The following is a 15,962-nucleotide window of genomic DNA, read 5'->3' on the forward strand; positions in this document are numbered from 1 at the left end:
TCCTCCACCTGGCTGAACTTGTTCTCACATTGAACAACTTCTCCTTTAACTCTATCCGCTTCCTCCAAATAAGAGAAGTTGCTATGGGTAATCTATTTGTATCCTAGCTTTGCCTACCTTCGTGTGGGATGTATGGAATATTCCTTGTTCCAGTCCTACTTGGGCCCTTTCCCTCACCTCTTCCTCCAGTACACTGATTACTGTATCGGTGCCATTTCCTGCTCTTGTCCTGAACTGGATGAAAAGTTTCATCAGCTTTACATCTGATTTACACCCTTCTGACACCTTCACATGGTCTACCTCTGATTCTTCCCTTCCCTTCCTTGACTTCTCCATTTCTGGAGACCGGCTATCAACCAATATTCACTGCAAGCCCAGTGACTCCCACAGCTACCTTGGCCACACTTCCTCACACCACACTTCCTGTAAGGAATCTATGTCCATTCTCCCAGTTTTTTCATCTCCATTACGTCCATTTGGATTATGCAACATTCCAATCTAGCGCTTTTGACATGTTTTTAAAAGGAAAATCACAAACCTGAAACACCACCAGCTTCTCAAGGGCAATTAGGGATGGGTAATAAATGCTGGCCCAGCCAGCGAGGCCCAGATCCTGCGAAAGAATATATATTTTAAAAAAGTCTGTATCTCTCACCAGGCCGACTGAGAATTGCCAGAATTTTCTGTTTTTAAATTGGAGGGATTTTAAATGCTGTGGAATGAAACATTTGTCTCACTCTTGTTCCTAGGTAGATTTTCAGCTTCCCTTCCGGCATAAAACTGGGATTACAGATGTGCCACATGTTACAGAACCATTCGATTTTCATTTGTTATTCAGTGTAAGCCTTGACTCAGTAATAGCACTCTTGTGTGAGTCAGAAGGTCATGGGTTGAAGTTCAACTCTAGGGCCAGAGTTTTACATTGTTCATGCGGATGTGTGCCCGACCCGGAATCACGTGAAATCGTGCAAGAAGACGGGCAAATGTCCCGACATCATCACGCTAGCGTGCAACCTTACGGTTGGTAGGCACGCGCGGGAGTCAGAAGCGTGGCCGCTGACAATTAAGCAGGCAATTACGCCCATTAGGAGCCACTCATCAGCAATTTTACGCGGCCCGTCCACTTTTATGGTTGGCGGACAGGCCAAAAGGCCAGGTGGCCTTCACGCTTTCACTACAAATTACACCCAGGGCGGATTGAAATGTCCAGGGTTAAATAAAATAAAAGAAGACATTTGAGGGATGATCTGTTAGGCAGTCTGCTGCCAAGTGCTTGCATTTACAATATTGTCACAGTTTGGAGCAGTTCATTGAGCTCATTTCATTTTTAAATTAGTGCAGCTCCCTGAGACAGCTCCGCAGCAGCCTTCAGCCTTCAGGGAGTGCAGGCCCACACCCTCCCTTCTCTCGGTGCCCACCCTCTTCCCACACACCACGTCTCCCCACAAGCAGCACTGAACTTTTCTCAGCGCGCGTTTCACGCTGGCTGGCAATTAATTGGCCAGCCAGAGTGAAATTGCGCTCAGGTGACCGATAGTGGGCAGAAGCACATTTCTAGTCCACTTCCAGGCCCACCGATCACGCACACCCGACGAACGTAGGATTCAGGCCCAGGAAATTGAGAACATAATCTAAGCTGAGCGAAGCTAAACTGCCAGAGCTGCTGTCTTTCAGATGAGACATTAAACCACGGCCCTGTCTGCCCTGTCAGGTGAATGTAAAAGATCCAAAGGCACTATTTTAAAGAAGAAAAGGAGAGTTCTCCCTAGTGCCCTGATCAAAATTTATCTCTCAACCAACATCACTTTAAGAGATTATTCGGTCACTGTGGGACTTGCTGTGCACAAATTGGCTGTAATGTTTTTTACATTACAACAGTGACCATACCTCAAAAGTATCGGCTGCCAAGAGCTTTAGAACACCTTGAAGTCCTGAAAAATGCTTTTTAAATGCAAGTATTTCTTTTGCTTCCTTTCCTTGGTTTTGGTTTCAATAGAAGTGAAAATTATTCGGTTTCTATAAAGGATGGTAATTTTGCAATGTCAGTTTTAATGCCTAGATGGAAAGATGAAAATCTAGCCCCTGGTGTCTAAAAGGCATTCACGCATCACGTCCAATTCAGATTGACCATCCTCATGGCTTTTCTGTCAATTTAGTGGCAGATTGGGACAAATGCTGGGCAGTTATGCGGCACAGGTCCGCTAGGAGCTCAGCCGAAGTTCCTTTCAGACAGGACTCTAACTGTGGGCAGAGAGCAGAATTTAATCTGAGTGCTCTGTGACAATATTCTTATCCAGGCATCATGCACATAAATATTGCAATACAAAACAAACAATAGTTGACTTTGAATTGTTACACTACCTCCAAAGCTGTCTCAACCCAGATGTAAAAGAAACAAAAGTGGGCACTTTTTTTTCCAAGTATTGGATGGAAGGGTGTAGTTATTATTACCAAAAAGGTATCGTGTCATTCATCCTTTTGAAGATATTTGCTTAGTCTACTATAAGTGATTTCTCTCTTAATGAAAGCACAGCATTGGGAGTTGTACAGTGTGCTTTAAATGCTGCTTTTGTCTTTTGCAGGAACAGGCAGTATTGAAATTCCTGTGCTCTGTGTTCTTGTACATGGTCATCCAGATCTGTTGCAGGTAACAACCTACTTGCTTGACTGACTGCCTTATGGTTCGGTTCTGTAACACACAATCATTTCAACTCTTTTACTGAGGGAATAGCACAAAGAACGGCTTTCATTAAATTCTTTTTAAGAGAATACCAACCAATTCAATCCACCAATTTGGCCATAATATAAATTAATGTTATGCCATAAATTTACAGTTTTATTCACCTACAATTTGACTCATTCATCCTCTACATACATTGCAATAGGCTCTTGTCCAATATGAAAATAAGCTGAGGACTGTTGACCTTAAAGGTTTGTTACCTTGTAGAACCTTTATGATCATCATCCATGGTTCTGTGTTGAGTAAGATTCTTGACCTGGAAAGAAAGTTAACATATTAAAGAAGAGTCATACTAGAAGAGCAACCAGTTCAAGGCCAAGACTTTCTCCTTTATTCCTTGTATGGATCTCAAAAAATTGAACTTGTTAGAAGAAATGTTCCCTATCTCCACCCTAGCAAGGAGACTGACTATTGGGCCAGATTTTCAATGCAGGGCTGGGAGCCTGACACACAGATGAATTCTGCATTTAAGCACTGTTGCATTTGCAATGCAGTTTTTAAATGTAAATGGTCTAATTGACCAGGAGGCAGCTTGGTGCCCAATTAGACGCGCCGAACAATCCAGGAGGTGGGAGCTGCCTGCCTGGCACCAGAAGTAAAGGCAGATGATGGCCATATTGGGGACTGCTGCTGCTTTGCCAATTAGATCAGGCAGTTCACCGGAAAGCCACGGAGGTGAAACGAAGCAGACAGGGGCCTTGCAGAGCAAGGCAAGGATCAATGCTCTTCTGAGCGTTAGTTGGCCTCACAGATTTGTTTTCAAGACAACTGCAGAGAGATTTATTTGGGCCCTGCGGTGAACCAGAAAGCTGTGCACTATTGCGCATAGGACTGTTGGGGTTCACAGGTAAAAATTTTGAAAATTACATTATGTTCTAGACAGACCCCTTAACAAGTTTCTTAAGGATCTCAAGGTGCTATTAATTGGCAGTGAGTGGTTTCCCCATTCCCTCCTTGCTACCAGCCCTTTCAAAATTCCAAACTGACCAGAAAGCATCAGAATCCCAATTTTAAAAAATATATTCATTCATGGGATGTGGGCTTCGCTGGCTGGGCCAGCATTTATTGCCCATCCCCAGTTGCCCTTGAAAATATGACTGCTGAGATCATGATTTTCAAAGGCCACCCACAATGGGTCTCATGCCTGCGAACCTTTGGAAATCCCAGCCAATGAGCCAGATTGAGAATTAATTGCCTCACAGTTAGCATTGGGACTAAGGAACAAAAGAAATAGAGGTTATTTTGGCCAAGGTTGTAAATGAGTGCTAAATGGCTGCAGTGCTAATAATACACTCTTGGTTGAATGACTGGATTTAGCACACAATGTTTGGTCCTAATTGCTAATTATCATAGTTGAAGCTGCTGGAGGTGCTAAAACAGAACCATGCAGGTTTAACACTGAAGTGCTAATTACTCACAGTTTTAATGGAGCCAGATATGGGGCTCCTCACACGCACTCCCACTGAAGGTGTGGAGTTCTCTGGTTGGGGCACAGTGGCACATTGCAGGGTTCCTCATGGACTAAGTGAAAAAGTTAACAGGTCTTCATCTGCTTCACTGGAGAAACTGCTGGAGGAGGTCCAGAGGAGGGGCGATGTCCTGTAACAGTAGGAGGGAAGGACACCACCTCACCCTCCTCGCCCCCCTGCCCCTCTGTCCTGCAGCAGGTGGTGCTTCACTGCCTGACCTCATATACTCCTCTCATTCCTCGCAGTGAACAATGGGCACCACTAGCAAGATGCCGAAGATCAAGCATTCCCTTTCTCCTGGTGACTCCTATAAGGTGTCCAGTAAGGTGGAGGAGCGCTTACTCTTTTATTGAAGTTCTCAGAGAATTTCAGAAATAAATGTTCCTTGAGTAATTGTGACAAGGAAAAAGATAGATTTCTAGACTCTATATGCATTAAGGGGTATGGGGAGAGAGTGGGAGTATGGCATTGAGATAGAGGATCAGCCATGATCATATTGAATGGTGGAGCAGGCTCGAAGGGCCAAATGACCTAGTCCTGCTCCTAATTTGTGTCTATGGGCAGAATTTTATGCCTTGCAGGTGGGTGCATGCCCGATCCGATCAGGCGTAAAATCACAAAGAAGACGTCGGGTAAAAATCCCAATGTCATCCCGCACGCGCACAATCTTCAGGTTGGCTGGCACATATGTGTGTCAGATCCACGCCCGCCATCAATTATAAGACCACTTAAAGCCAATAAAAACCCAATTGATCCAGATTTTACATTGTCTATATGATTTTGCGCTCATTGCACGGGCAAAACGAGCAGGCAGGCAGCCCACATTTTGCAAAATTTCATCCAAGGGCAGGATAAAAAGTGTCAGCAGCATTGCCATTGTGAGCAGTGAGGAGTTTAGGAGACAGTTTGCAGCTGGTTGTTTATTTGAACTTGGCAGCTTCATCTCTGTCCTGAGCTTCATTCTTAGCATTTCTAGGCTTCATTTCAGGACTCATTGGTGTCTCCAAGCCCCTCAGAGGATTTAGACCGTGTGGATTCTTCCAGGTATCAGACAACCTTCTGTAACCCTGGTAATGGGGATTGTGGTCTCTGCTGGAGGCACCTCCTTTGAGGAGGAAGAGAGGGGCAGAAGAGAGTGGAGGCCAGGTGTCCCTATGCAGCTTCCAGGGGAGTGACCTGTGGGAGGAGAGGCTGAAAAACAGGGGGTCAAGTGCCCACCCGACCTGCCCTCCAGCCTGGCATCTCCAGCCACTGTGGAGGTCATAACTTCACTCTGCAGAAGATATGATTCTTCCCTGGCAACCTTCAAGGAGCTGCCTGTGCTGTTTTTAAACCGCCTGCCGGGTCGCCATTAGACCCGATGCCTGACAAGCCCTTGCCTTCACCCGGACCTTCCTGACCATTGGGAAGATGTGTCTCATGCTGGGCAGGCCTTAATTGGCCAGTCAGCCTGAAATCGCGGCGGTGGGCCGATTGCAGTCGGGGGCCTGTTTCCCGACCGGTCCTGGGCCCACCAATCGCACACGCCTGCCAAGAATAAAATTTAGGCCCACGTGTTCCAGTGAATCTCCTGATGTGTTTCAGAGGTTGTCTTCACAGTTTGGCATCTCCCCTTGACATTCAATGGCATGACCATCACTGAATCCCCCACTATAAACATCCTGGGGGTTACCATTGACCAGAAACTGAACTGGACTAGTCATATAAATACTGTGGCTACAAGAGCAGGTCAGAAGCTGGGGATTCTGTGGCGAATAACTCACCTCCTGACTCCCCAAATCCTGTCCACCATCTACAAGGCACAAATCAGGAGTGTGATGGAATACTCTCCACTTGCCTGAATGAGTGCAGCTCCCGTAACACTCAAGAAGCTCGACACCATTCAGGACAAAGCAGCCCCTGATTGGCATCCCATCCACCACCTTAAACATTCACTCCCCCCACCAGTGCACAGTGGCAGTAACAGTGTGTACCATCTACAAGATACACTGCAGCAACTTGCCAACACTTCTTTGGCAGTACCTCCCAAATATCATCTAGGAGGACAAGGGCAGCAGATGCATGGGAACACCACCACCTGCAAGTTCCCCTCCAAGTCACATACCACCCTGACTTGGAACTATTATTTTTCCTCCACAGTTGCTAGAATGCCTTATCTAACAGCACTGAGAGTACTTTCACCACACAGCCTGCAGTGGTTCAAGAAGGCAGTTCACTACCACCTTCTGAATGGCAATTACAGATGGGCAGTAAATGTCAGTGACCTCCACATCCCATGAGCGAATTAAAAAAAAAAGGAGACAAATAAATGAAGTACCACAGGGTGCCTGGTGCCTATGGAGAGTATTCTAGTGAGCAGACAAAGCTTTCAGGCAAGGAAGTTTGGAGTAGAAAAGTTGATTAAAAAAATTAAAGAAAACAAGCAACAGAGCACCAACCTTCTGTAGGACTGTTTGTTTCACAACACAGCTGTGCATTCCATTATGTTTTACCTGTGTCCTTAATAATTTGGTAACTGATAATCTATGATTGCTGTCAAAAAATCACCGTCTTGATAAGGGTGCTTTCACTTGTATTACAGAAAGTACACCAAGGGATGGAAAACTCTATTCCATGGCTGATCCTGGCAGGATCTGGAGGCATTGCCGATGTTATTGCCTCCTTGATGCATGGACCTTTGGTTCCAGAGACTGTACAAGAACAACTTCAAGAAAAATTCCCCAGAGAAACCTTTCCCAGGGAGGATATTCTCAAATGGACCAAACTGGTAAGATTAGCATTGTTGCTAATGCATCGAAGGCATGTGTTGAGAAAGGCTACACATTTTGTTTGCTTGCTTTATGACGTTTTCTGGTGAATTATGGTTAGGAACAGGAGTAGACCATTTAACCCCTCAAACCTGCTCTGCTGGTCAATGAAATCATTGCTAATCTGTATCTATATGCTCCATTTTGATTTGTATCATCTTATGCCCATACCTAACAAAAATCGATCAGTTTGTCTTATAAGTTCTATATGGCCTTTTTGATGGATAGAATCCCAGATTTCCACTACTCTTTGTGTGAAAATGTTCTTCATGATTTCTCTCCCGCGTGACTTAGTTCTAATTTTAGGATTATTGTTGATGTGCCCCCGGCAGATGAAATAATTTTTACATTTCTATCCTATCAAATGCTCCTAGCATTTTAAACACCTCAAGCAAATCACTCCTTAATTTCCTTTACTTGGGAATACAAGAGAGGTTTATGCAACCCCTCCTCACAAATCAGCCCTCTAATCCCGGTATCATTGTCATTTGTGGTGAGACACACAGTTGAATTGCAGACCTCCAATTATTTATGGGCGGAATTTTCCAGGCGTCGGGCGTGTTCGGTGGCATGAACGGAAAATTGGGCGGGAAGGCCAAAAATCAGTTTAACAAAGTTGTGAAACCAGTTTGCAACTATCTGCCCTGCCCGTCAATGACGGGCCACGTTTCCCTCCATCAGACATCCGGGGCTACATTTTCATACATCTGCGTATCATTCATTATAAGCCCAGCTCGCCGGAATAATCCCCCCATGTCAAATTTACCGCCCACATCGGTGGGAAAACACGCCAGTGCACAACACATCTTGACAAGTGTGACGTGCAAAAGTCGGGATTTACTGCCGGGGCCTTGCTCACATCGCAGACATCCGAGGAGCAGAAGATGCTGGAGCTCAACAGCAACGGGATCCTGGAGGAACGTCCATCACATTCTGGGTGGATTCTCATGAACATGGCTCTGCCGTGAAGCAGCTCAACAGAGGTGGAAAATCACGGTTGAAGGTCTGCTTTGGGACTTCAGTGTCTTGGCCACGGTCTGTCATGGAACATTATCGAGGGCGTGGGGAGGGGAGAGGGAGGTCTAGCTGTGAGTGGGAGAGGAAGATGTACCGATGGTGGGGTGGGGGGGTTGGGAGAGGAAGGTCTAGGCTTGACTGGGAGAGGAAGGTGTGTCGATGTTGGGGGGGAGTGAGGTTGGGAGGGGGGGGAATGAAGGTGTTGGGGGGGTGAGGTTCGGAAGTGGAACGAAGGTGTTTGGGGGGTAAGGTTGTGGGGGAGGGATTACAGGGGAGGAGGGGGTGATGGGGGAGACTATGGCAACTGGGGAGGTAGGTGTAAGTGGGGGAGGAAGGTGTAAGAGAAGGAGTTCGGAGGCGGAAAGTAGTCCGGTGGTGGGGGAGGGGGGTGGGGGGGGGTGGGGGAGGAAGGAGTCTAGGGGGAGAAGTAGTCCAAGGGGAGGAACGAGTTCAGAGAGACAAAGGAGTCTGGGGGGAAGGAAGGCATCCGGGGGAGGGAGGAGTCCAGAGAGGAGAAGGAGTAAGTTGGAGGAAGAAGTAAGGCTGGAAAAAGGAGTCAGGAAAGGGGAGGACTAAGTTGGGGGGAAAAGAGTCCAGGACAGGGGGAGAAGTCCGTGGGCTGGCGGGGGGAGGCAGCCAGGAGAGGGAGGAGTCAGTGCGGCTGGAGGGGGAAGGAGTCTGGAGGGGGTGACGTCCAGGTGAACATACAATGGAGGGGTCTGTGAAGTCGATGGTTGCCTCCTGGGGAATGAAGTGAGGGTGGGCATAGTAGGAGGGAATGGTGAGAATGACAGAGGGCAGTGTGAGGCGGTAGGGCCTTAAACCATTTAAGGACCTTAAGTAGCAGCAGGTTGGTAAGGCCAGGCACAGGCCTTCCCGCCGTGGACTTAATCGGGGTGGAGGGGGGAAGGTGCACAGTCCCCACCAGCCACCTTCCTAACTGGTTAAGTGCCCCGCCACCAAACTCATCTCAGGGAGGGCACAAGATTCCATCTATGGAGACCCAAGGTGTTTACATTGCTACAAGTGTGGTCTAACCAAGGTTCTATACAAGTTTGACATAAATTCTGTGCTTTTCAATACTATCCCTCTAGAAATGAATCCCAGCGTTTTGTTTGCATTGTTTTATGGCCTTATTAACCTACATCTGCACCATTAGTGATTTCTCTGTCCCTCTACCCTATTTAGACCATTATTTTCTGAGGAGTAGTTGGCCGCCTTATTCTTCACACCAAAATGTACCACTTCACTCTTATTTATACTGAAGTTTGTTAGCTAATTATATGCCCATTCTGCAAGTTTACTATTGCAGTCCTCCTCTGGCTCAGTGTCAGAGTTTGATTCATAACACACCTTGGGACATTAGGGGCAGAATTTTCTGCCTGTCGGGCGGGTGGGCCCGACCCAATCTTCGGTGGGCGGGGAGCCGATCCTATGCGCTTCCTGTGCAGGCGGGGGGTTTCCCCAAAAGCGAGAGTGCGCTCTTTTGCGCATGCGCACGAAAGAGTGCACATCTCCCTGAGGCTAAGTGCTGCCTCAGAGAGATCGCTGACAGCTTTATAAACTTTAAAAATAGAGAAATAAAAAAATCCTTAACATGTCCCCTTCATGTGGCAATGTCAGACGAGATGGGGCGTGTTAATAAATTTCACTGAAACTTTAATAAACTTTTTTAAACCCTACATGAAACCTCATCCCGCCGGTGGAAGAGGTTTCATGTTTTTTCAGAAGCCTGCTGGGGCTCCTGGCCTGCCCGCCAACCTTAAGGTTGGATGGGCAGGTCCTTTAATTGTTTTAATTATCCTGTCAATGGCCTCAATTGGCCATTGACAGGTCGACGGGTGGACAACTGATCTCGCTGTGCCCCCGCCTTCCTGAAGATTTAAATGGGGCGGGATGATGTCAGATCCCTTGTCATTTTCGCGTCGGCGAGTGGGCCCCGCCCCCTGCTCGCCGACAGAAAAATTCAGCCCTTGGTTTTGTGAAAGGCATTATATAAATACAAGTTGTTGTTGTCATAACCACACACCCCTATTTGACGTCAGCTACAAATTTTGAAATTGTATTTCCGAGTCCCAATTCCAAATTATTCACGTAAATGGTGAACAACTGTGATCGCAGTACCAATCTTTGTGGAACACCACCTCCCACTATTTACCAATTTGAATAACTACACTTAACCCCTGCTCTCTGTTTCCTGTTTGGTGGATTTGAGTCATAGAGGTCTCCAGCACAGAAAAAGGCCCTTCGGCCCATCGAGTCTGCGCCGGTCAAACAAGTACCTAACTATTCTGATCCCATTTTCCAGCACTAGGCCCATAGTCTTGTGTGCCATGGCATCGCAAGTGTACATCCAAATACTTCTTAAATATTATGAGGGTTTCTGCCTCTACTATTCTTATAGAGTCATAGGTTCTGCTACTTCTCACCTGACCCCACATGTCCAAACCTTATCCATTAGTTTACCCTTTGGTGCCTTATCAAAAGCTTTCTTAAAATCCAAAGTTTTACATCTACTATGTTACCTTTATCTACACTTGAAATCATTTAATAAGGTTGGTCAATCAGGGCCTTCCCTTTTGAAATCCATGCTGACTACTCTATTATATCTTCACTTTCTAGATGCCTTTCTATTATATCTTTTAGTAAGAATTCTATTATCTTTCCTACCAGACATTAAGCCAACTGATACATAGTCCCATGGGCTTGTTATATTTCCCTTTCTATATTAGTCCTCTGGCACTATTCCCTTTTCCAATGAACTTCTCACTTTTCCAGAACCGCTTTATCCAATTCAGGGTCATACACAGTCAGAGCCTATCCCAGCAGGCAATGGGCACTAGACAGGGTATACCCAGGACATGGCACCAGACCATCACAGGGCGCACACTCACACTAAGGGGCAATTTAACCATTGCCAATCCACCTAACCAGTACATCTTTGGATGGTGGCAGGAAACCGGTGCACCTGGTGGAAACCCATGTGAACACTGGGATAATGTGCAAACTCCACACAGATAGACATCTGGGGCAGGATTTTACCGTCGGCGAGCGGGGGCGGGGCCCGCTCACCAACGCGCAAATTGACACAGGATGACGTCGGGCGGAACTCCCGATGTCACCCCGCCCCATTTAAATTTTCAGGAAGGCAAAATCAGCTACGGGCCCACCAACCTGTCAATGGCCAATTGAGGCCATTGACAGGATCAATTAAACAATTAAAGGACCTGCCCGTCCAACCTTAAGGTTAGCGGGCAGGCCAGGAGCCCCAGCGGCAACTAGAAAAAACATGAAACCTCATCCACCGGCGGGATGAGGTTTCATGCAGGGTTTTAAAAATTTTAATAAAGTTGTTATGGAAATTATGAACATGTCCCAACTCATGTGACATTGTCACATGAGGGGACATGTAAGGGAATTTTTTAATTCTATTTTTTAATATTGTTGAAAGTAGAGCTGATCTCCCTGAGGCAGTACTTAGCCTCAGGAAGATGAATGCGCTCTTTTGTGTGCTTGTGCAAAAGAGCGCACTCTCAATTTTAGGGATTCCCCCCCCACCGCCCGCACAGGGAGCGCATAGTGCTCCCTTGTGGACGTCACACTGGGTGGGCCTTAATTGGCCTGACCACGTAAAACGGTGCCGCGCCTCCGATTAGGAGTGCGCCGGCACGCGCCCGCCCATTAACACCCCCCCCCCCCCCCCAACGGGGGGAAATTCAGCCCCTGAGGTCAGAATCGAACCTGGGTCCCTGGAGCCGAGGCAGCAGCGCTAACCACTGAGCCACCATGCTGCCTACCTAATGAACTTGTATATATGTGTAATGGTGCCTTTGCTATCTCTTCCCTAACTTCTGTTAAAATGTGCACATGCAAAACATCTGGACTAGGCATTTTAACCTCTCAACTTTCAATGAGTTTATTAATTATCTCCCTGCTTTCTGCCTCATATGTCCTTTATATCCTGTTGATCCCTCCTGCTGATGTCATGTCCACCAGGTAAATACCGTTTTACCATCATTACCGGTTGGTGTATCATGTATCCCTTAGTGGCTCCACCCTTATTTTAATTTTTCTTTTGTTGTTTATGTGTCTGTGGAACAATTTACCATTATTTTATTCTTTGATCATTTAATTTTGTAGTTTATCTGTCTCCTAATTGTTTTTAACTTCTTTCCTATACATTCTGTATTCCTTTTGTTATTCCCTCCTTTGTTATCCACTGAATGTATGCTTTTTGCTTTAATTCCAATCTTGCCCTTATATTTTTATCCATTATTGTGTGTCATTACTGGTTAGTTTTCTCTTGCTTTTGATTGGGATATAGTTTGCCTGAAGTCTGTTGATCACTGTTTTAAATACTTCCCACTGCTGCTCTATTTCTGTATGTCAGTAGATTTTTCCAGCTTACTTTCTGACCCACTCGAGCGTAAAATGATGCGCGATGACATTGGGCGAGCGTCCTGACATTATCGCGCACTCGTGTGATATTTCAGTTCGTGGGTGCGCACGGGAGTCGGCAGCACGCCCGCTGACATTTAACAGGCCTATTAAAGCCATTAAATTATTAATTGAATTCAATTTTTCGCTGCCCATCCAACGTTACAGTTGGCGGGCAGGCAAATTGGCCAGGCAGCCTTTGGATTTTTTATGAAGCCTTATCCATGGGCGGGACGAGGTTTCTAACAGGAATTAAAAATAAAGAAAAATGTTAAAATGTCATTTATAACATGTCCCTGCTCATGTGACAGATTCACATGAGGGGACATGTTTTTAACATTTGTAACTTTTTTGTTTTTAACATTCGTAAGTTTTTTATTTTTGATATTGATGATCTTCCGCTCCCTGAGGCAGCTCTGTGCCTCAGCGAGGTTTCATTGCGCGCACCCCGCGTGCATGTGCAAACTTCCGCACTCACCCTCCTCCCACCCCCCCACCCCGGCAGCGCTCAGCGTTGTACAGCGCGATTCACACTGGCTGGCTGCTAACTGGCCAGTCAGCGTGAAATTGATGTCGGGGCCCGATCGCGGGCGGCAGTCGGCTCCACCGTGCCCGCCTGACAAGGTAAAAATCCTGCTCAATGAGTGAGAAAGATATATATAGGACAAAAGCCAAGTAATACATTCATAAAAGACTGACTTCAGCCCATTGTCTTAAACTATATGATGTTGAGATCGCTATTGCCTAGATGTTCTCCTACAACTATTTCTCTTATCTTCTTTGTATTCATTCATGGAATGTGGATGTCACAGGCTAGGGCAACATTTATTGCCCATCCCTAATTACCCTTGAGAAGGTGGTGATGAGCTGCCTCTTGAACTACTGCAGTCCATGTGTTGGAGGTACACCCACAATGCTGTTAGGGAGGGAGTTCCAGGATGTTGACCCAGCAACAGAAGGAATGGTGATATACTACCAAGTCAGAATGGTGAGTGGTTTGGAGGGGAACTTCCAGGTGGTGGTGTTCCCATTGGTCTGCTGGCCTCATCCTTCTAGATGTTAGTGGTCAAGGGTTTGGAAGGTGCTGTCGAAGGAGCCTTGGTGAGTTCCTGCAGTGCATCTTGTAAATGGTACACACTGCTGCTACTGTGCATAGATGTTGGAGGGAGTGATTGTTTGTGGAAGGGGTGCCAATCAAATGGGTTGCTTTGTCCTGGACGGTGTCCAGCTTCTTGAGTGTTGTTGGAGCTGCACTCATCCAGGCATTTGGAGAGTATTCCATCATACTCCTGACTTGTGCCTTGTAGATGGTGGACAGGCTTTGAAGAGTCAGGAGGTGAGTTACTCACTGCAAGATTCCTAACCTCTGACCTGCTCTTGTAACCACAGTATTTATATGGCTAGTCCAGTTCAGTTTCTGGTTAATGGTAACCCCCAGGATGCTGATAGTCTATCCTGGTTTGTTTCATGATTTAAAACCTACTCTTCGCTAAGTTTGTCATCACCTAATGTTTCCTCCTTTGGCTTGGCATCCATGTTTTTAATTGCATTCTTGAGGATCTTGGAACATTTTTTGTGGCTTTATATAAATGTAAGTTGTTTTTGTTAGGCATTGTAATCTCTTGTAGATACAGAGGGAAGTTACTGCATAAAAACAAGGTAGTTTATTGGATGAGCACATGTCTTCAAATGATCAGGAATAGACTGTAGTTTGTTCTTTCTGTAGAAGGCACATGATTCCTGCTGGATAGTGCTGCAACTCTTTTACAATAAACTAACAATGACGAACAAAAAATGGATATGGCAGCTTAGTACGTAAGAACATACAGGAGTAGACCATTCGGCCCCTCGAGCCTGCTACACCATTCAATAAGATCATGGCTGACCTTCTTGTGTTTCAATTTCCACGTTCCCATCTAACCCCGATAACCCTTGATTCCCTTGCCTAACAAGAATCTATCTACCTCTGTCTTAAACATATTCAATGACCCCGTCTCCACCACCTTCTGAGGCAGAGAATTCCAAAGTCGCACAACCCTCTGAGAGAAAAAATTTCTCCTCATCCCTAGTGGTTATGTTTCTGGACTAGTAATCCAAAGGCCTGGTATTAGCAACAAATGCTGGCCTTTCCAGCAACATTCATCCCATGAAAGTATAATTTTTAAAAATGAAATTGTAAAATCAGATTGTGGGTCACTAATGTCCTTTAGGAGGAATCCTACCATCCTTACCTGAACTGGCTTGTATGTCACACCAATCCCACAACAATATGATTGACCCATAACTGCCTTCTGAAATGGCCTGGCAAGCTGCTCTGTTTAAGAAGGCAGCTCATCATCACTTTTTCAATTTTAATAGGGATGGACAATAAATGCTGGCCTTGCCTGTGACACCCACACCCTATAATTAAATAAGCCATTCTCGCAGTATTTCAGTTCTACAGTAATCTCCTTTTATTCATCAACAAAGCTTTCCACTTTACCCTAAATCTTACAATATCTGCAGTTTATGACCTCAGTCTTGTGCAATATCATTCTTCGTGAAGTTCATTCTACTCTGAATTCAGAGGAGGGATTTATTATTAATTCAGTAATGAGATATTGTACAAACTGTTGAATGTTCATAAACATCAGTCATCTTTAATGTGAGATACTTCAGACGTGACTTAATGATTTAATAATCTTGGGTACCTTAATCTAAAATATATTCCTGCCAGAAACAAAAATGATCAAAACCTTTGGATTCTTTTTAGATTCAAAACATTATGGCCAAAGACTATATTTTAACTGTACACGACTCAGAGCAAGAGAGCTCCGAGGACTTGGACACCATTATCCTGAAAGCCCTTGTCAAAGGTAGGGAGATATTTACATAGGGAAATATTGCCACATCCTGGCACCAACATGAAAAAGTAATGCAAAGTGTTACATTAAATGCAGATGTCATGCTCACAATAATTGTCTTTCCCTCTCCTGTAGCATGCAAAAGTCAAACTCAAGAAGCCCAGGAGTATCTGGATGAACTAAAACTTGCCGTAGCCTGGAACAGGGTGGATATTGCCAAGAGTGAGATCTTCAATGGTGATGTGGAATGGACGGTAAGATATGTCACTTATCTCATAGGCCGTATATCAAGGTGGAAAAGGAAAGCATGAGGGAATGACATTTTCCTATTTATGTTAGTAACAAGGTAGGTTCAATATTTGTGGTAGTCTTTGGCACTTTGGCAACTTTATGGCCAGGATATTTAGGTCAGTGAGCAGGGGGCGTAAAATGATGCAGGATGACATCGGGCGGAGCTCCCAACAACACCCCGCGTCATTTCGATTTTCAGGTTGGTGGGGGCGCAGCCGAATCAGCTGTGCACCTGCTGACCTGTCAATGGCCGATTGAGGCCATTAAAAAACTAATTCACATAATTAAAGGACCTGCCTGTCCAACCTTAATGTTGGCAGGCAGGCCGGGAGCCCTGGCGGGCTTCAGAAAAAGCATG

General features: G+C 45.6%; 1 protein-coding gene across 1 annotated transcript in view; it reads left to right on the top strand.

Annotated features, from left to right (window-relative positions):
- The window catches only part of trpm5 (transient receptor potential cation channel, subfamily M, member 5), a 123,520-nt gene that overhangs the window by 48,779 nt on the left and 58,779 nt on the right, over nucleotides 1–15,962 (top strand). Inside the window, exons 7-10 of the mRNA XM_078548927.1 lie at nucleotides 2,583–2,647; nucleotides 6,791–6,976; nucleotides 15,223–15,325; nucleotides 15,449–15,567. Coding sequence (XP_078405053.1) covers nucleotides 2,583–2,647; nucleotides 6,791–6,976; nucleotides 15,223–15,325; nucleotides 15,449–15,567 — 473 coding nt within the window. The remainder of the gene's footprint in view (nucleotides 1–2,582; nucleotides 2,648–6,790; nucleotides 6,977–15,222; nucleotides 15,326–15,448; nucleotides 15,568–15,962) is intronic.

This window comes from Cetorhinus maximus, chromosome 9 (genome assembly GCF_964194155.1).
Source record: "Cetorhinus maximus chromosome 9, sCetMax3.hap1.1, whole genome shotgun sequence".
NCBI lineage: Eukaryota > Metazoa > Chordata > Chondrichthyes > Lamniformes > Cetorhinidae > Cetorhinus > Cetorhinus maximus.